Source organism: Morchella sextelata, assembly GCF_020137385.1.
Source record: "Morchella sextelata strain SCLS chromosome Unknown scls_1, whole genome shotgun sequence".
In the NCBI taxonomy this organism is placed as follows: Eukaryota; Fungi; Ascomycota; class Pezizomycetes; order Pezizales; family Morchellaceae; genus Morchella; species Morchella sextelata.
In genome coordinates, this window is record NW_025408616.1 from 1853916 (window position 1) to 1874402 (window position 20487).

General features: G+C 45.3%; 8 protein-coding genes across 8 annotated transcripts; 5 read left to right on the forward strand and 3 right to left on the reverse strand.

The window, feature by feature from the left end:
- Positions 1 to 367: 367 nt before the first annotated feature.
- Positions 368 to 4445, forward strand: H6S33_000460 (uncharacterized protein; the record flags this gene model as incomplete). Its single annotated transcript, XM_044831840.1, has 3 exons — positions 368 to 385; positions 452 to 2334; positions 2393 to 4445. The coding sequence occupies 3 exons, from the start codon at positions 368 to 370 to the stop codon at positions 4443 to 4445; spliced, it is 3954 nt and encodes a 1317-aa protein (XP_044700019.1).
- A 1200-nt stretch (positions 4446 to 5645) lies between these two features.
- H6S33_000461 (uncharacterized protein) lies at positions 5646 to 7046 on the forward strand (the record flags this gene model as incomplete). Its single annotated transcript, XM_044831841.1, has 1 exon — positions 5646 to 7046. One exon carries the CDS (start codon positions 5646 to 5648, stop codon positions 7044 to 7046), a length of 1401 nt encoding a protein of 466 aa, XP_044700020.1.
- A 1561-nt stretch (positions 7047 to 8607) lies between these two features.
- Positions 8608 to 9358, reverse strand: H6S33_000462 (uncharacterized protein; the record flags this gene model as incomplete). Its single annotated transcript, XM_044831842.1, has 3 exons — positions 8608 to 8724; positions 8791 to 9119; positions 9193 to 9358. The coding sequence occupies 3 exons, from the start codon at positions 9356 to 9358 to the stop codon at positions 8608 to 8610; spliced, it is 612 nt and encodes a 203-aa protein (XP_044700021.1).
- Positions 9359 to 10006: 648 nt separating this feature from the next.
- On the forward strand, positions 10007 to 11930 carry H6S33_000463 (uncharacterized protein; the record flags this gene model as incomplete). Its single annotated transcript, XM_044831843.1, has 10 exons — positions 10007 to 10119; positions 10193 to 10275; positions 10343 to 10377; positions 10447 to 10585; positions 10674 to 10734; positions 10816 to 10844; positions 10924 to 10977; positions 11050 to 11243; positions 11315 to 11392; positions 11463 to 11930. The coding sequence occupies 10 exons, from the start codon at positions 10007 to 10009 to the stop codon at positions 11928 to 11930; spliced, it is 1254 nt and encodes a 417-aa protein (XP_044700022.1).
- A 951-nt stretch (positions 11931 to 12881) lies between these two features.
- Positions 12882 to 14216, reverse strand: H6S33_000464 (uncharacterized protein; the record flags this gene model as incomplete). The annotated part of the gene is made up of 5 exons (XM_044831844.1): positions 12882 to 12957; positions 13011 to 13138; positions 13193 to 13670; positions 13724 to 13848; positions 14058 to 14216. The coding sequence occupies 5 exons, from the start codon at positions 14214 to 14216 to the stop codon at positions 12882 to 12884; spliced, it is 966 nt and encodes a 321-aa protein (XP_044700023.1).
- Positions 14217 to 14579: 363 nt separating this feature from the next.
- On the reverse strand, positions 14580 to 15261 carry H6S33_000465 (uncharacterized protein; the record flags this gene model as incomplete). The annotated part of the gene is made up of 4 exons (XM_044831845.1): positions 14580 to 14617; positions 14690 to 14973; positions 15049 to 15089; positions 15256 to 15261. The coding sequence occupies 4 exons, from the start codon at positions 15259 to 15261 to the stop codon at positions 14580 to 14582; spliced, it is 369 nt and encodes a 122-aa protein (XP_044700024.1).
- Positions 15262 to 17493: 2232 nt separating this feature from the next.
- Positions 17494 to 18698, forward strand: H6S33_000466 (uncharacterized protein; the record flags this gene model as incomplete). The annotated part of the gene is made up of 4 exons (XM_044831846.1): positions 17494 to 17808; positions 17928 to 18417; positions 18532 to 18556; positions 18626 to 18698. The coding sequence occupies 4 exons, from the start codon at positions 17494 to 17496 to the stop codon at positions 18696 to 18698; spliced, it is 903 nt and encodes a 300-aa protein (XP_044700025.1).
- Positions 18699 to 19270: 572 nt separating this feature from the next.
- H6S33_000467 (uncharacterized protein) lies at positions 19271 to 20311 on the forward strand (the record flags this gene model as incomplete). Its single annotated transcript, XM_044831847.1, has 3 exons — positions 19271 to 19597; positions 19652 to 19954; positions 20018 to 20311. The coding sequence occupies 3 exons, from the start codon at positions 19271 to 19273 to the stop codon at positions 20309 to 20311; spliced, it is 924 nt and encodes a 307-aa protein (XP_044700026.1).
- Positions 20312 to 20487: the final 176 nt, after the last annotated feature.

The following is a 20487-nucleotide window of genomic DNA, read 5'->3' on the forward strand; positions in this document are numbered from 1 at the left end:
TCTGTATCACAGAAAAGGGGTAATATTTCACCCACGATTGTGGACTTGCATGATCGAAGAAGATAATTCAATGTAGTTTAATCAGTACAATGGTCAACATTTTATCATAAAACGTTGCAAGATAACTCGCTTTTAAATATCCCGAGCATCCATTGGTCGGGGTATCTCCGGCCTGTCCCCGGCCGCGGGTATCTCACTATAATCTGGGGTAATTTTTCTGCACTCCATATTTGATATTCGGTACTAGTATCTTTGTAGATTTGCTCATGACTCGGCTTCGATGATTTAAATATGTGCTCTCTGGGCTGAGTAGTATCTTAATCCCTAGCCCAAAAATCCAACGATACCACACGGACATTGAGATACGATGAAGTTTTTTGTGATCGTTAGTGCTTCTGAGACCATATGCATACCTTGATTCAGTAGGCGCAATTAGCTAACGTTTGGTTAGAAATCAGTCTTGAGGGCCGTCTTTCCCGTGGTTTTCGCTTCGGCACTTTCATACGCTGCACCTGTGGGATCGGATATCCTGCTGGCGTCATTTACAGCTCCTGAAAGCTCTTCTGGTTGTCATGTCCTCTGGCATTGGATGAACGGGCACATGAACAAAGATGCTATCACAAAAGATCTCCAAGCCATGAATAGGTCGGGGTACACTGGAGCACTCATCTTCAACGTTGGTGTCGGGATTCCAATTGGTAAAGTGGAATACGGTAGTACCGAGTGGTTCGAGCTCCTTGAGCATACCTTCAATGAAGCAGAGAAGTACGGCATCGAGATCTCTCTGCATAACTCGCCCGGGTACAGTGGTGCCGGCGGGCCCTGGATCACCCCCGAAAAATCAATGCAACAGCTTGTATGGACGGAAAGCAGACTGGAAGTTGGGCTTAACGGAACTTCAAGTAACTCTAGTATCACACTCAAAGAGCCATTGAGGAAGCTAGGTTATTACCAAGATATAGCAGCCCTTGCATATCCTAGTTTACCAGAAGAAAATGGTACAGTTTTCAGGAATGCAATTCAGACGATTAAAATCAATGACACGGAGGTTCCCCTTGATGTTACTCAGGGGATCAGATTGGATGCTATGCTGCGTGTCGAGTCTGCCGGTGCAACTATTGACATTACTATGAAGTCCTTGTTCACAGCTTCTGCGATTAGTATATTCCGTTTTCCAGAAATTCCTTTAGATACGTTTGACGGAGCTCGGGATTATCCACCAACCTGGACTTTGACCGCTTCAAACGATTTCACAACATGGAAAACTGTGGCTTCAATTAGCAGTCCTGCTCTCCGAAAATTCGATGCTCCAGCGGTTGTAACATTCTCACCGGTTGTTGCGCGCTACTTCCGCCTCAAGCCAAATCGCGCAAGTTGGATATCTGGTATCGAGATTCATTCAGGTCCACGACTTGACAATTGGGCTTTGAAAGCACATGCATCTGCAGGGTCTGTGGCGGACCCAGCTAGAATTGTCACGACCACCACTTCAGTCATAAACCCTGATGAAGTAATCGACATAACGGAGTTCATGAATGAAGACGGTACACTGAATTGGAAAGCACCTCCGGGACGATGGACCATTGTCAGATTTGGCCACACTGCTACCGACCAAGAGATGCCTGCTGCCCCTGAATCCGGTGAGGGATTGTCCGTTGACCTTTTCAGCACTGAAGCATTGGATTTCCATATCGAAAAACACGTCAAGCCAATCATTGCAGCTGCAAAAGGTCATGTTGGACGGTCATTCAGAGGACTGGAAATCGATAGTTATGAGCTCGGTTTGCAGACTTGGTCTACAAACCTCAGAGAGGAGTTCAAGAAGTATCGTGGATACGATATGGGGTCATGGTTATTGGCAACTACCGGCAGAATCTTAACTTCTGCTTTAGAGACCGAAAAATTTCTTTTTGATCTCCGAACGACTCACGCGGACCTTGTTGCAAAGAATCATTATGCCCATTTCAGGAAGGTATTGAATGATATGGGTGTTTTATTACTCGCAGAACCATACGGAGACGGGCCTTTTGATTCAATGGAAGTTGCAGCTGAGGCCGATCTTGCTTTCGGGGAATTCTGGGCAAGGTACACCTATGGAAGTGACGGGTATCCTCAAATCGGCACCTCAATGTCGCACCAAGAAGGCTACACCCTAAATCCGGCTGAAGCATTCACTGGTCAACCCATGACTGCGAGGTGGACAGAGCATCCTTACAGTTTGAAAGCGGAGGGAGACAGAATGTTTACCCTTGGGGTGAACAGACTTATGTTACATTCGTATGCGATGCAGCCGGAAGATCACGCTATGCCAGGAATGACTATGGGGCCTTTTGGGTATGAATTCGTCCTGTGAGGAAGGCCACAAAGTCCATTGCTAACAAGATATACTTAGTGCACATTTTGACAGAAGGATAACTTGGACTGATCAAGCGACTGGATGGACAACCTATCTTAAAAGAGCACAAGGGCTATTGCAACAAGGAAAGCCAGTGGTTGATGTAGCATGCTTCGGTCGAGAGGAACCCGACCCCAAAGTCACCCAGACTTATCTTGCACCCTGCAGCGTTCCATTAGGCTACGGAGCCGACATTCTTAGCAAAAGTAAACTGCTTGGGATGACAGCTTCAAATGGGCGAGCTGGGCTTCCAAGCGGCGTTTCATACAAATTGATCGTATTCCCTGTAATGAACGCAGCGTCGAAGGAAGTGCTGGAAAAGATTAGCGAGCTTGCCAATGCCGGTGTAGGGATATTATTATCTGGAAGCCCTCCATCAAGAGGGTTAGGCCGGAATATTGCTACTGGCGCCGGCACGGACGAAAACGTTATTACAGCTGGAACTGAACTCTGGAACAAGACAGGCAAGGGCAATGTATTCAATGGAACAGCCACGAACACTACCCTGCTATCACTCGGAATCGAGCCGGACTTCACGTTCACTTCAGACACAAATGATGCTGCCATCTACTCTATTCACCGCGTTGTGGGTGACAGTGATGTTTACTTCGTTAGCAACGGACTCAGAAAAACAGTTCAATCGGTTTTGTCTTTGAGAATGATAGCTGGCGTACCGGAACTTTGGTACGCAGAGACCGGAAGACGAATTTCTGCACCCTATGAGCGTAAAAATAATAGGACATTTATTTCGTTGACATTCAATCCCGCCGAATCAGTGTTTGTTATCTTTCGGCAGGCGAACCCTTCCTCCTCATTAGTTCAAGCATCACACAATGGGGTGTCTCTTTTGCAAACAACACCATTCTCTTCTCCAAATCCTGCGCTGTATAGAAATACCTCTGTGGACTTCTCAATCACGTTTTGGGCAAAGCCAGAAACCTATCGAAGAGGAGGTACCGGATATGTTTTCTACCCACCTGTTGGTGCGACGACATATGGATCCGGCCATACTGCCGCAGGCTTTGGGCTTGGAACAAATGGATTTCTACTTTCCGAGAGTTCAACAAGTACCCCCGCTACTGTCCTGGAGGTCGCTACGCCCATCTCAGGATGGACACATTTTGCAATCGTCTACACCGCGAATCTTCCGGTCGTTTACATTAATGGGAAAGTTGCGGGGACCGGAAAAAAGTCGTCTTTTATCGTACATCCAGGTGTGGGAACCCCGGATTCCACTTCCCAAATGATGAGTCGATTTGAAGGAGACCAGATTGGTCTTAAAGTCCACTCTTCCTCCCTTACGATCGCCGATATCAGTGCTCTCTTCGAAAACGATCTGCCAGAGCCAGTAGCCCCACCGACCATCGAAATACTAGATCAAAAGAATAGTCTTCTTTTCCGTGAGAACGGTGAATATAAATTCGGCCTTAGTGATGGTAAAACCAAGAGCCTTAATATCACTGGCGTATCTAGCACCGCTATTTCTGGCCCATGGACAGTTAGCTTCCCCAAGGGTTATGGTGTAAATTCAAACATAACCTTTGATAAACTTCAATCCCTCCATAAGCATGATGATTTCGACGTTGCACACTTCTCCGGTACTGCGACCTGGACGACAAGTTTCAACTTCTCCAGTCGCTCCAGAACTAGCAGCAAGATACTCCTCAACCTCGGACGAGTGGATAATATTGCCCAGGTTTTTGTCAACGGCAAGGACGCAGGCCTTTTATGGAAACCCCCTTATGAAATCGATATCACCTCTTACGTCAAATCAGGCTCGGCAATCAACTTATTAGCAGTAGAGGTTACAAATCTTTGGCCTAACAGATTGATTGGCGATGAATCTTTACCTGTGGAGGCGGCGTTCAATTCGACGAATGAGAATCTTGCGGTCCTAGAATTCCCTGATTGGTACTTGAATAATCAACCAAAAACTGGTGAGAGGGTTACGTTTACGTCATGGAGGCATTTCGAGAGTGATGAGCCGTTATATGAAAGTGGTTTGTTGGGACCGGTAAATATTATTGTTGCCGCTACGGGGAGTCTGTAAATATATGTAGATTCCGTGTATACATGTAGTTGATTTTTACTTTTCTTTTTCGTGTTTTTTGGGAGCTCTCATGACGATTAAATGGATACGATATTGTAACGGACCTATTATTTCTAATCGAATTTGGAATTGGATGCGTGCGCCTGAATATCTCAATCCACTCGTGATTACTTTACTACGAACCAATGTCTTAACCACCGCAAACCTGACTCGGCGCGTAAGTGTTAGGGTTGGTGTCACCATGCAAACTTCAGGCCCCAAAAATTCAGGCCTCAACTTCTGCAGCATCCCGATAGATACATACAGCTACATGCACTAACACACATACTCGTAATTTCATAGCGTTTCCGAACACGACCAATACTGCATGGCATACAAAAAGGTAAGTATTTGGCGCTTTTCTGTGTGGTATGCAATAGCAGTCGTGTTCGGAAACGTCAGGAATTTACGAGTACATACATAGCTGCCCCCAGAACTTATGTCTCTGCTACCCAAATGCTGCTCCACCTAAGATGGTGGTGGGTGAATTCTAGCAAATTATTCCTACATATCAACTACCCAGTCTGAATCAATCTCTCGCTAATCTGGCACTCGAATTTGCTGTGTCGTTTGGTATCATATGGTGCCACGCAGTAGCTACGAAAGCTAGAACTGTCTCTACCGTTGTTTATGTAGTACTCAAACTAGGATCAAGAGACCAGCTAAAGAGGGCAGTGCCCATGGGCCCAATCACAGCGAGATCGAGAGAGTAGCTAGCTAATACATGCATGTAGTTAGTACTGATACCAACTCTAAGCACTCCAGTACTTGATCGATTGAGGGTGTTGTTTGATGGCTGCCTGAAGCGCAGTGTATATTCAGCGCACCCAATCAAGTAGATTAGCTTCAGGCATACCATTCGACTTGTTCAGGATAAAAGTTACATACAACAAAATCTAATTTTCAGGTATCTGTAAATACGTGCGTGTGTGTGTAAATTTTAAGGCTACCGTAAATATTCCTGAGACTAACTACAGCAACTAGTGCTACCAATACTACTAGAAAGCCCGAGTTTGCACTGGTCACATATATATATACACTTATTCCTACTTCCCTCGTTTATCCTAGGCCCACCACGAACTCTCTACTTCCTTATACGAGGGATATTTTACTACCTAAGTAGCAAACAAAGCTATATTATAAGTACCAGCGGCGCCAGCTATGTACTTGGAAATCCTCCGTGAGAACCTTACGTGTACACCGATACACACTCACGACCACGATACGGACAACATATTCATATCCTCAGTACTATCCTCCAAAATGCATCTACTCGAATTTCACCCTGTTACCACGATTTTTGTGGTCCTTTTCGTCTTAAGCTTCTCTATCATCTCGATCTCCCCAAATCTTTTGTTCCTCTGCGCCAAAGGCCGCAAAGCAAAAGATATTAAAAACAAAACCTTCATCTATCAAAGCTTACAACAAGCTAGAGTAATCCTGAATGGATCTTCTGATGGAAAATTCAGGCGTTTCGAGGACATTTCGACAATACTTAAATCCAGAGCAGAACCTAACAGCCGACTTATCCGTGCCTTTGGAATCGATAACGCCTTCACAACCTCAGATCCCCAACATCACCGAGACTTTGTAAACAGAGCTTCAGATCTTTTGAACCTTAGCAACAGTCGGTGGAAATCACTCGCAAAACACATCGATACACTAGTAAAAGGAAATGTCGAGCGCCAACGGATCTCATCATTCGATGGCCATAGTCGCACGGTTATATTTTCCCGACTGCTGCAGATTACAGTTCTACGGGCGGTTCTATCAGTTCTTTTTCCAAACTGTGGTACACCACAGCTATCTGAAGAAGAACAAGACTCCATCGCCTACGAGGTTGCAGAGAAGATTACCAGTCTGTGGATCGAGTCTAAAAGCACGGAAATCACAAGTAACCCCAGAGACCTCGAATCGTTGATGGAAGCCTGCCAGAAGCTGCTTCCGGGAATCGACACAAGAGTCGAAAATCCGCTCAACTTGATTCTTCCTGCATTTGAGACTTTGTGGCGTATTGTGTTACGAGGTTTCTTGGAGGTCCAGTTCCGGGATAAGGAGAATTTTGCTCTCAATAAATCACTTTTCTCAGAATATCTCGCCTCTCCCACCTCTACTGTTTTTATGAGAGAAGACACACGGGGAGTTTCCGTTTCTCACATTATCAATGAGTCACTACGACTCTATCCACCAACCAAGAGAGTCTACCGCAAGATTCAAACCGAATCAACCCAACCCGATGTTGCTATTGACATCGAGCAGATCCACCGAGACCCTGAGACCTGGGGTTCTGATGTGAACACCTTTCGGCCCTCAAGGTGGAGAAAATCGGAAATGGATAGAACCATCGCGGCGGCATTTATCCCGTTTGGGATGATGCCACTTGTTTGCCCCGCCAGAAAGATTTTTGGTCCCAGGATTATTGGGATATTTGTGGCGGCTTTATTGGGAGCAATTAGTGAGCTTGGGGAGTTGGATGTTGTTGGGGCGATGGTGGAGGATGAAGTGCTGCTGGAGAATGGGAGAAATAGTTACGGGGAAATGGGGATGCGGTCGAGGAAATAGTCGGAGCCCACGATTTTCTTTATTGTTAGGGACTAAGGAGTTTTGATTCAATTTTTGGAAGGGTTTTTTATTTCATAATTACATGTATACTCTATCATTCATTTACGCAGTCGCGGTATATATTGATCGATGCCCGTAATACCAGTCTAAAGACCAGACCAGACCATGGTACCAACTTTATGAAAACCTATGAACCAACTGGATCTCAGTACAGAAGATTCATGGAAAGAAACACTCTCAAAAGCACATAAATTAATGAACCCCAGCCTTACCTGTACGCAGTATGTATCTGTCATATTCTCATTATATATACGCCCGGCTGGAAGCTGGAATTATAATAACGTACGTAGTATAAGTACGTACATGTATATGTATGTGCCGTAAAGTCGCGAATTAAGAAGAGCCCTGGCTCATCTATCGAATCTAAGCTGTCTGATTAGTCGCTTTACGTCTCACCACTACTTTACTAGTCACCCTGTATTTTTGGATTATATAAGCCCGGGCTCATCTTTCGAGGTTTTATGGTATACAGCTTGTGGTAAGATTATTGTTGGCTTAACCAGCCATACAAACCCTATTTTTAGACCCCTATTGCTCCAATAATTCTATCTCTCGCTGTCCAGCTATATATAGACAGCTACAGCTACATGCAGCTATAATATAAGAAAAACCGCCGCCCCGAAAAGCACAGCCCTAACCCTTTACTGTTAAATGTAGTTATGATGATTTCGCCGGTGGAAATTACATGTAAGTACAGGAAGATTCTAGGCCGGTCTGCTAATTAGTCAAGTACAGTTTAGTATACTTGGTTGACGTAATTACATGTACTCTAGTGCTAGGTTTTCGGGGAAATGTTGTTCCTACTAATTAGTCTTGGCAGATCAAATGAAATCAACCTTACCACTTTTGAGAGAATCAAGGCTTACTAGCATTCATACACTTACAGCTAGAAGGAGTCATTGTATGTACGTTTTAAATTCGGGATTAGAGGAGCAAATCACATATACGTTATGGGGCGGTAAATGTGTCAAAAGTAATTTTACCACCGGTGGTGAAAATAATACCAGTATTTATACCCTATAATGCTAATTTTTATGATAAAAGCACAGACCTTTTGGCCAAAAGGGGCCATATAATGCCAATATATATGAAAATTGTCCACCGGTGGGGAATCTCACCATCAGTGGCGGTATTTCACCACCGGTAGGAAATTTTCATAAGTTTTGGCATTAATAATTAAACATTTACTTATTTAGTATAGCGAAGCATAAAGACCGAAACTCGGTGTTTATACTGGTGGAAATGTACTAATGTAGGATAGCGTGCAGATACAATGACTGAAATTCAGTGCTTATACCACCGGTGGTAAATAATTTACTACCGTTGGTAAAATTACCTTTGACACATTTACCGCTCCATAATACGTAAACTATAAACACTGACTTATAAACGCACGAGATTTTTATTTAGTCGTCATTTTTAATGTGATATGGAATTTACAATGACCTGGCCCGCCTTCTGTACAAAAACTTACCCCTCCGCATGCTGTCAAGTTCAGTCGCTAATAAGGGAGCTCCCACCCCGCCATAAAAGTTTGCTTAACCTTTGGCACCGCATACTCATCATCAAAGAACATGCCCGTCGGGTCCAAAATACCGTCCACAATATGTATAACCCCCTATAGTGGACACCAATTAGTCACTTTTTCCCCTCCTCACCTAACCACGCATCAAACAAAACTTACCCCAGCAACCGGGATATCGCCTTTAACGACCTTTACCCTCCTATTCAGTACAAAATCCTCGCCTACTTTCTGCGTACCCAAGAATAAGAACGTCGCCGTCTGCACGCGCGAGAACGTGTCTGTGAAGAGAACACCGCCGTCGGTCTTATACACGTCAACAGGGAGGTAATGGTACATCAATGTGTTTCCAAGGTAGGCGCGGCCCCTAGTAGAGGGTGTGAGGTAGAAGCGTTTTAGGTTTTGGGACATTGAGGCGAAGGCGGCGTTGTTGGGTGCGAAAAAAGTGAAGTTATTGGTTTCGGGGGTGTGACTAAAGGCCGTTTCGAAGCCTGTGGGCGAAAAAGTTTTGTTAGTATTAACTATACATCAAGCTAGGTTTTAGTTGGCGGTTGCGGGCTTTACCAAGTGGGAGCTTCATGGCAGCGGCGAGACTGGAAAGGTCGGGGTTAGAGTTCAGGTAGTCCATTATCGTAGTGCCAGATGATGGTGCAGTGTAATTCTCTCGCGCTGAAACTGTGAAGCTCAGTGCTAGGAGCATGAATATTCCAGTACCAGTGGCAAAGCGCATTATGTCGGCGGTCAATGATTAATACTTGATGATGAGCGAGCTGTCAAGATAGAAAAAGATATATTGACTTCCTTCTCTCCACATTAGCACCAAACGTTTCAATTGAGCGGCCTGGCGGGTATCTATTTGGTTATATGGAAACCCGGCCGGTACAGTACTATACTACATGTATATAGCCTGCAGGCCTGCGCGTGCGACAGCACTACATGTAGCCTGTGAATATATGCAGACCACCGGGAACAATTATCAATGGCGCCGGATACCCCCCCGACCATTACTGCTCTCTTCCGCACATCGATCCTCCTAAAGAGCTGCAATACCCCACATTTTTGCCCTAGAGGGAGTATCCCCGGTCATTCCCCCGCCATGAACAATCAACAGGCTCGGCGGAGGATAAACCTATGCCGAAGCCGAGCCCACCCCTGCATAATCCCAAACGGGGTAATGATATCATTCAGCCTGCGGGATCTGGTAGGGGAAATATAAACTCTTTCCGTAATAAATTGCAGAGTGTTCTTCTTTCTGGATTGTTTCGTCGCTGAGAACGGTTCTTCTGATTCCGCCTATCTTGCAATTGTTCTTGTTGTATACTAGCTTATAGCCAGTAGCGCTAGCAGTGGTACCGGTTGCATTGTTACTGCGGTAAACATGAAGTTCTCGAGCACCAAATATTCTTTTGTCCTGGTTCTGTCGGGCCTGGCTTTGCCGGCGGCGGCGCTGAATGATGGGATTGCGAAGAAACCGCAGATGGGCTTTAACACGTTTGTTGCCCTCTGAGAAGAACACAATTGCAACGGTCGAGATTAATCTTGACACTCATATTGTATCTGCTAGATGGAACTCCTTCAAAGCAACTATCGACGAGAGCGTTATGGTAACAGCAGCCGAGAAGCTCGTGTCTTTGGGTCTGAAAGATGGTAGGTTAACGGCGGGAATCCTCTCAATATTGCTAATTGATTAATTGAAGCTTACATGTCTCAATAGTTGGATATATCTACGCCAACATGGACGAGGGCTGGGTTTGTACTTCCTTTTGAATCCTACGACTCAACATGGATAAGAATATTGAGCTCTAATATCGAGGATAGCAAGCAAACTACACCCGAGAGGAGACAGGCGGAAAGCTTTTGGCAAATTCTACACGGTTTCCAAATGGGATCAAGCATCTTACAGACAGAATACATAATCTGGGACTGAAGGTTGGCATCTACTCGGATGCGGGAGTTTGTGAGTATTATACACACCTTCGACTTAGAAATGGTTTTTTTCTTTGGGTCTTGAGATCCTTGGCTGAGTGATATGATGTGCTGCATAGGGTCTTGCTTCAAGAACCCGGGGAGCTACGGGTATGAATATGAGGATGCTCAGGATTTCGCGTAAGTCCCTCTTCAATTAGCTATGGAAATAGCTAGTATCGAATATCTAGCTTACTGAAATACGTATTTGTCTACTTTTAGCGACTGGGGAATCGACTATCTGAAATACGGTACTTAACCCTCCCTGGCTATATATATATATGTGTGCAAATCCCGTCGAGACATTAGCTAAAAAGTTAATTCCTAAAGATAACTGCGCGGGTGCCGAAAGCTATTACCACCCGCCTCAGGTCCGCTTTGGAGGTTTGAAAACCCTTATATAGTTTCCTGATATATATATACGAGAATTGTTTGACTTAAATCCTACCCACACAGAGATGCGCGATGCCCTAAAAGCAACCGGTAGAGAGATTCTCTTCTCGCTATGCGAATGGGGCTATATGTTTCCCTGGTTGTGGTCCCACGAAATTGGCCATTCCTATCGTATGAGCGGCGATATATATCAACATTACACCGTTGACAAGTCTGGATGCCGTGGCAAGACGGCATATTCGTTGACTACTGGCGATGTTCGTGTCAATTCTCCGTATTTTGGTTATTTTTAAACAAATCCCGCTTCTAACTGTTATTGATGCTGTAGGGCGGTTGTTCTGTCCTCACCATAATCCGCAAGATGCGCGAGATCACCCAATATCAGCAGCCAGGTTCATGGGCCGATGTAATTATACCCTCATGCTTCATATAATAATTCTCCTCCCAAAGACTAACCCACCGCTCGACTTTACCAGATGGACATGCTCGAGATTGGCAACGTCGTCAATGCCACTATCTACGAGGAGCAAACACATTTCTCCTACTGGGCCGCTCTCAAATCCCCACTTATCATTGGTGCCAACCTCGCCACTATTTCCAACAGTTCCGTTGAGATCCTCAAAAACACCGAGATCATCGCCCTAAACCAGGACAATCTTACCGTGGCCCCATGCTATATCGCTAGCATCAGCATCGACAAGAACCAGCAGTACTGGGCTGGTCCGCTCAGCGACGGGTGGGTTGTGCTGATGACGAACGAGCTCAAGACGGAGCAGGATCTTACCATAAAGTGGGAGGATATTGACGGTCTACCCGTGGGTAAGTGGAGGGTAAGGGATATATGGGAAAAGAAGGATTTGGGTGTAAAAAGTGAGGGGGTTACGGTGGAGGGGGTAAAGTACTTTCAGACGAAGGTATTGAAGTTGACGAAAGAGAAGAGGTGAAAGTAGGTATCTTCACTTATATTTATGTAGTCGGATCAAGGGACTGTATATTTCTAAAAATGTGAATAAGCGTCGTGCATAAATTTTACCCTGATTCGTCTCTTGTAACTTTAATTATGCTGATTGCGGACTGCGGTAACGACATGTATGTATGTGGCTCATAAGCGAGTGATACACTATGATCCAAATTCTTATCATAATCGAGACCTCAAAATTTCTCAAGACCTAAACGCGCGAGTAGAAGCATTAAGAAAACCTGCGCGCGCGTTTTGAGTGTGAGAGGGGTATCAGTTTTTGTGACTGCGAGAACCTGATCAATTCACCGCCCCCAGTTGGTCGGTGGCCGTTAAGGACTTCACAATAAGTGGGACGATATATGCGGGAACACCCCATCGGGACACTCTGTACCACAAGCCGTTCCGGGTTTTCAGGCTCTGCGGTCTCCGGGTAAAATGTTCTCTCACATAGAGTACACGAGCCTGGGGTAAAATCGGCCCCGCCCACAGATCTCGAGCCCGCTATGGCCTCCGTTAGTTTTCCAGCAAACATTCGATTCCTATATATCATTCCTAATCTAGAATAGATACAACTCTCACTAAAATAGTTTGTGCAATAAACAAATCAGGGATGAACAAAATGATAAAACCACCAGCAGCTCGCTAGGAATAAGCGCGAGAAAAACAAGATACCAATAAAAACACCAAGGAAAAAAAGAAAAAAAAGGGGGAAAAAGGAAGAAAAAAAAAAGTGGCTACACATAAAAATCATGACGCCTTTGTGAGAGGTTCATCCACCTCTTTTGATGGCAAAATTCTTGCCATGTCTTCAGACACATTCAACCCTCTACTAGAGTTCACATGTCTCAGTCCTTCAGTCGGCTCGTTTCTCAATGCTCTGATCCTACATTATCACCATTCTTGCTCTGCGCTACCCGCATATTGAGCGTAGCATCTATTTGGTCAACTTCATGAACCAATCGGCAAACAGAACCGTCAACATTGCGTGCGGCGCAATACGGACGTAGTAACTAATCTAAACTTTAGCTTCTTTCCATGCGGGCACAAGGAGTGATACACCTACGTTCCGAATCCTCTGTAGAATCTCAACAATCCCTCTTCCTTAGCAACCTTCATCGCACAATCGAGAGTTCCCTTATATGGCAATTTTCCATCGGGACCCTTAGTCTGCTTTTGTAACCTTGTTTTGACCTACAACCACCGGTGTAAGGATAGATCAATTGAGATAGATATGAGGGGACATACGAAATCAAACGGCAAGCTGAAGAAACTGGCAAAAAATCCCGCAACAGCGCTTGCTGCGATACCTGTGGCAACCTCTGCATTCTTCTTCGATCCCAAAACCTTCTCGAAATCGTATTTCGCGAGTCTAGCCTTACTCTCACTATAAAATGCGAGCTGCCCAAAGTTCAGAGCCATAGCTCTAGCAACCGTCGGCAGACACCCGTTCCATAGAGCCTTGACTCCTTCTGAAGCAGAGATACGCTTGAGCGCATTGAGCACTGAGGTATAGTTCTTACGCTCAGCAACCGGGCGCATTCCATCAGACTGCATTCTGATAAGTGCAAGATCTGCCGGATTCCCAAGGATGGCACCAAGGCCACCCGCACTCAGCGCTGCTAATGTACGTTCGCCAAAGGTTACATCACGACCTTCTGACTTGGCCTTAGCGCTAATCTTGTTCATGAAGGTTCCGAAGAAACCCATGCGGGCTGTAGTATACCTATAAAGATATTAATGGGAATTTATGCATATAGATATAGAGTCGAGACTTACACAGCCTGGCGCAGAAGACCAGCAGAAAGCCCCGAATACAAGTCAAGGAATTTACCTTGCTTGATAATATCGCTGGTGACCTTCAGGGGGGACACTTTCTGGTTCCCCGCAAGTTGAATGCGGACCTGCATCTCGTTAGCGAGTCCCCAACCCGGTACTGGCTGTCAATTGCAAGGGTTAGGGTAGGCAGCAGTAACAATTGGATCTGAGCTAGCCGGCCCTAACCCAACCCGGATAAATCTATAACCGGCCGCAACTACATACAATACTCTTCTAGCTTTATCTACTAGATGCAACCAAGAAGAAGCAAAGAAGCAAATTCAATTACACATACCTTAACCATATCAACAGGTTGAATAACACTGGTCGCGATCATTCCAGCAGCACCACCATTCAGGAACGGCAGTACACTTCTGGTGATAGGATGATGGAGGAAATCGGACTTGCTCCCACGCCCAACTGAACGTGTAGGAGCGGTAGCAGCTGCAGACATCTTTGAAGTGTTTGTTTGGTTAAATCTGGATCTCGGAGTGACAGATATTAGTTCCGGTGGGAAGGGGAGGGGGGGTCTTAGGCGAATCCTGAGGGAGTGAAGGGGATATCTGATATGGAGGAGGTTCAGAGGATTTATATCGGATAAAGTGAAGAGCGATATAGATATAATTTAAGGATATGCGTGAATAAGAACTTGGGACCCAATAGTAGATCTAACAAAGAATCTAATTGGTGAAGAGGATGGAGAGGGCTTATTTGAAAGGAAGAGGGACAAACAAGGAGGGAGGGGAGACGGAAAGAGAGACGGAAGAAGACGGAAAAATATAACAACATACCAGAATTGAGAATTGCCCGAGAACCGTCAATCGGATAATCTACGGACTGAAGGTAGGAACTGTCCTAAAGTTAGCCGGTTCCGTCAGCTCTGTCTGGACCCTCGGTAAAAAAAAGAGACCAACCCGGTATACGAACCGAACACGGAACAAGAGTGATGATATCTTTGCTTTTTTCTCTTTCTCCGGGGCCCAATCCTTTCAGCTTTGTGCTTTGTTGCGGTAGCAACCAACTGTTGAGTCGTTGAGGTCAAAGTTGAGATCAAGAACGTTGAGCTGATGCTGCGACTACGAGTTGTGTCGAGACGCAAAGAGCAAGCAGGAGAGGAGGGGCGGATGGAGAACACAAACAGCCGGCCCCTCGATATATTACTAGCAGATATAGGATTGGCATGATGTTGAGGATGAGGGGTTTCTTGCGTACTGTAGGGTCACACGAGTTCTGTATATTGAGCGCTGAACATGTCGATCGTAGCTATGGATAAGCTGTGTACGTACGTGCATGATACCACTTTCCAAGTTCTACCTCTCCCTCTCGGCTGAAGTACAACACTGGAGAAAGTAATATAAGAGCAATATCTTAACCGAGTGATTCCCCGCTGTTTCATTTAAAGGAGCATCCCAAAAAGCTTTCATGTATGTATGCATGTATTTTTAAAAACCTACAGTACCGTACTTAACTAAACCTTCAATTCACCTTCATACCTTCATACCGGCAAATATTCGTTTTCGAGAAGATGAAAACCGCAATTGGGAGCTCACCGAGTTCAGGCGAGCTTGGCCGAAGGCTTGAAGCAGTGACCGGAATTCGGTAGTGGCGTGGGAATCCAACGATAATGACTCGGGGTTACATGTAATCCCAGTTGATTACATAATCCCGAGCTCATCCGGTTCCGGTGGCAGTGCACTATGTAGAGGTGAAGCTCTTTACAAGAACAAAACCAAACACACAAAGTGTACAAAGTCGGGCGGGAGACTGGGGCTTTTATAACAAAAAATGATGCCAGGCAGAGCAGGCAACTACTGAGAATCCTGTTCTTCCCGCAAAAATCTGAGCGGTGCACGTTCTCTGTCGTGCTTAACCACGATGCGTTCTTTAGAGGCTCGGATAGGGCCGCTAATTGCCGAGGGAATCAGTGGAACGCGGGGTAATAAGCTTTGACCCCCTGGATGATAAGGATTGTGGAGAGCGCTAATGACAAGCGATGACGCCTAGCGAGATTCTAGAAAGGAATGATGTGATGAAAAGCTCTAATATTCAAAAATCGATATGAGAAAAGCTACATCCTTATGTTCTGTATTTTCATGACTGAATCCTAGTTTTCGCAAGATGTCGATAAATTTATATACATATATTTTGCTATTTACAAAATCACCATCGTCCGTTCTCTTTGACCCGCTCACGGGGAGAAGGCGGATCCAGTCTGATGGGCATACGTTTAGTAGAGTTGACTTTGTGACGCCAAGGCCAAATACGAGCATCAGATATGTCGGATCCGCCGTCACCAGGTGAGCGAGTATACATAGGTACCTCAAGGCCTAATCGCTCTATCCCTAACATAAACCCTCTAACCTCGCAGGCCGGGAGTCTTGTAACCAGGCAAGTGAGGTTACCTAATGAGGTCTTGGCTACATGTATCTATATGCCAAGAGCGCCCCAATTTATTAGCGGGCGGTATCAATTAGTGAGGCTTAAGTATATACTACATGTATCTCCTATAATATAAAAGGTCAGAACGAAAAATAAAAATGATAGATGGGTACTGACTGATTGCATTTGCATTGGCCAATCTCAGAGCTTGCCGAAGGGATTCGGCTGTAAGAATTAATCGATATAGTAAATCCTTATAAAGGGAGATTAATTAACTATGAGTCCAACAAACGAACTCTTAGCACAATCTCTATAAGAAAGGGTAGTCAGCTCTCAGCTAAAAATGAAGGGTAAATCCCCTCACAAAGTCATAGGCTCAATGTCACTGTTACCAGGCCCAGCACCGTCAGACCTAGGCCTACATGTAATCACGTACAACCAAATTTATTCACAACCAAATTTGTATGCCAATGACCGATTTCTCAGTTTCACACGGCACCAGATTGCAACGCGTTTCTTTGCGGTGGTAACACCGGGCTGGCTTGTTTGGTCATATCTCCATTAACTCGGGTTCGCCATTGACCCAGAAAACACTGTACAACCCCTTTATTATGAGAGACATACAGGCCTTGGCGCTAGTTACCCGGACCCTTAGATATGGGAGGTGCTTTACTTAGGCGTTCAGTGAAAAATCGCCCCGTTGCAACGCCTGTCTAAGAGTAAGAGCCCTGGCAAATACATGCAGTACTGTGGGCCACCCTGCAGCTCACATCACCCCTCCCCGTAGCTCTTAGCTCTCAACAGCTCTCTTTTATCTTTATCTAGCTACAGTACTGGCATCATCGCTATAGTCTGCATGTCTCGGCCGACTCTTGAATCACTTCCTCTCGATGTCTCCTACAATATCCTCTCCTACCTCTATGCAGGAACACGGGATTCTCATCATCCTTACCTAGCCCTATCAGCCGTTTGCAAAAACCTTAATGGTCTTGTCGAAACCTACAGCTCCCACATCCTCACTACCCGCCTTGTGAATACATCTGGCCCCGTGCCTATCGCAAGGCCAACCGCCAGGCAGCGTTTATTGCGTCATGTATGGTGTCACTGTGAATTTTGTGGCAGAAAGACTACACGCCGTGCTACTATGGCAAACTCTCTAGCTTGCTGTAAGGTTTGTGATAAGCAAGAGTGGGATGAAAAAATTACCATGACAGACGCTATGAAAAGGTCTTCCTCCTTTTCCGTACATCAGGAATTATACTCGCCGGCTGATACTTCCTAGATATCATTTGAAGAAACAAGATCTTTTCACTCCACGCATTCGCCGCGGACAATACTATGGTGTCAATGGAATGACGACTCTTTTCCTAGAACCTGAGGTTCGTGAGCTTGCAACGCGGATTCATGTCGGAATTGGCAATGATATTGAACCCTTTCTTGCGGACCGCATCTCGAAAAGTCTTGAGCGTAAAGCCGCACGCGAAAGATCCCGTCTGGCTAAAAGAAATCATCTCCACCGTGCTCTTATTGCCAATGGACTTACCCAACCTCCCACTCTCATAAATACTCTGGCGCACTTCCTTGAACCAGGTCGCGATAGGCGACCTGCAATGCCGGTGCTGGAAATTGTACGCATGAAACTTTTGCAGCAGCGTTTACAAACAGAGGTAGGGCATTAAAATAGCTCTTTATCTATCCTAATCATAATGTGTTTATAATATACATCGTGTGGGATCGGCTTTGATTCTGGGCACATGTGTGACTAAGACCTTTTTCTCTTGCATAGAACTTACATCTTCAACCGCGATACAACATATTCCGCGACTCACGTGACAAGGCACTGTTTGAATTGTTTTGCAGAGAATTTGATCTTTTGCCACCTCAAAAGCAAACGAACTCGGAGGATGGAGAGGTGGAAATAGAAGATCGCATCAAGCTTTATGAACACCACCGGAAAGAGTGGGCTTGGACTTCAATCCCTGAAGGTGTCACATCAATGCTTCGGAAGCAGATAATCATTTCTCCTAGCCGACATGACAGTTGGGAGAATACTGTCAGCATACTCAACGAGCCGCCATGGAGTTGGGCATGTTTTCCAATTCTTGTGAAGGACGCTGCTGCTACCGTAAACCCGGATCATACCACTAGCCCAAAGGAGGCAAGGGAGATGGAGAAGGAATTAAATAAAATAAATAAGTGGAATGAAAAGGCCGAGAGTGAGATGGCTAGGATTACAGCACTGATCAAGGAGAGGGGGCTGGATAAGAAGTTGTGGGGTAGGCCTGAGAATAGCGGCCCCGGGGTGGAAGTGATAGACCCACTGCAAGAGTTTGCGGATAGATACCATAGTGCTAGGTCTACTAGGGCCTAGCAGTAGTTATCTGTGGTAGGGCCAACAAGTAAGCAGTTTAAAAGGTGAGTTGTGTGATGAGAGCTCTACCATGAGAGTTGATCACTTAGGATGTTAGAAACTAACCCCCCCAGAATTGGTCAAATCCCCGCGAATACCGAAGCCGCGCAGATACTCCAGAAGATTTCTCATAGATATCCCATTTAAATCAAATCCTCGGATAAGGACTCTGGGGCCTATTTCTTGTTTGTTTTTCCTTTCTGTTTTTGTTTCGATCTCAATTTATCGTTATGTAAGATTACCTGTGAGATCCGACCGTGATATGCGCAGTTGTTTTTTCAAATAGCCATTTAAATACCTACATTCGTTGTTTCAGTGCATAAATCAAGATAATAGTGCGTCTAGTTTTCACAATATATGCAGTTCTTCAGGGTATAAAAGAACAGAGATTACTTTAAATCCAGGATTACGCATACAATTAATGATGTAACATTCAAATAAGTCTAGGTTCACCAACTATCACTCACCAGGTGCTCGAGCCTTCCCATTCGTTACCCCTATACTGATATTACCTGCTAAAATAGTAATAATCGTTCGTGTGACGTCGCTTGCATACATCTGTAGCTCTACTAAATGAAATCATCTCGGTCAACGATCTTCACGTCTAATCATAACAAATACTGGTAAGAGTCACTTCGGCACACGGCATCCGAGTCTGCTGGAGGTATATAAGCCCCACAAATTCCCAAGTTCAACAGTGAGTCTACATCTCAGTAAAAATGCTCTCCTTACTTCAATTAACTTCTTTTTTGGTCCTCCTCTCCTCCAATCTCATTGCTGCTACGAAATCAGCAGGATGTGGAGCTGCCCTTCCAACAAACTCAACCCCGGGGGGTGCAAGCCAGCAGTTCTCAATCACATCCGGAGGTATTGAAAGAACTTACAAATTATACATTCCAAGCAGCTACGAATCCAGCACTGCGGCGCCATTGATACTCTCGTACCACGGGAATACAAGAACAGCGGATGATCAAGAAAGAATATCAGAATTTTCATTGGAAAAATGGAATACTGAGTTTGTCGTTGTATATCCAAATGGAGTTGATGTATGTGTTGCTCGTACAATGCTCACCCTCTAAATCTAAGCTAACCTAGCCCAGAATTCCTGGCAAGGCGCCTCTTACTCTGCTGCCGGGGTTGACGATGTCTCCTTTACCAGCGACCTCTTGGACCATCTCGAGTCCATGCTATGCATAGACACTGATCGCCTCTATGCCTCCGGAAAATCCAACGGTGGAGGTTTCGTAGGATTACTAACATGCGACTCTGCAATGTCGCTTCGAATCACCGCTTTCGCGGTTGTTTCAGGGGCCTTTTACCCTGGCACTAGAATACCTTGTAATCCTACTACGGAGAGGGCGCATGTGCCGATTATGGACTTTCATGGGATGAACGATACTACTGTGGGTTTTCCAACTCTCGGCATAGCCCATGAATGATAGTTCACTAATCTGTTTCACATAAAGATCCCATATTACGGAGGTACAGGGAAGGGTGGCGCGCTACCTAGCATCAGGAGCTGGCTCGAAGATAAAGCTTCTCGTGATGGTTGTAGTAAAGCACCTGATACTAGGGAGATCCTAAAGGATGGATTGGTTTGGAAGGATGTTTGGACTTGCGGGGAGACTGATGGAAAGAGAGTTTTGGTGGCCTACAATGAGACTGATTTGGCGCACAAGTGGCCGGGGACAGAGCAGACAGGGGACGATCTGGTCATTGCGACACCGAGAATCCTGGAGTTCTTCAGAGAGTGGTCGTGAGAGTGAACCTTATATGCGGGGGACTTTTGGTATCTTTGGGCGAACGTTCGTCTAGGTTATCCAATGCATATATGTGTACTTTTATGCTTAAACCTTTCGTAGCTGTGTGCAGCTACATGTAGTAATTTCCCTAGATGGTTGTGTTAAGTATACGTAGGAGGGCGGATTTCCTGTTG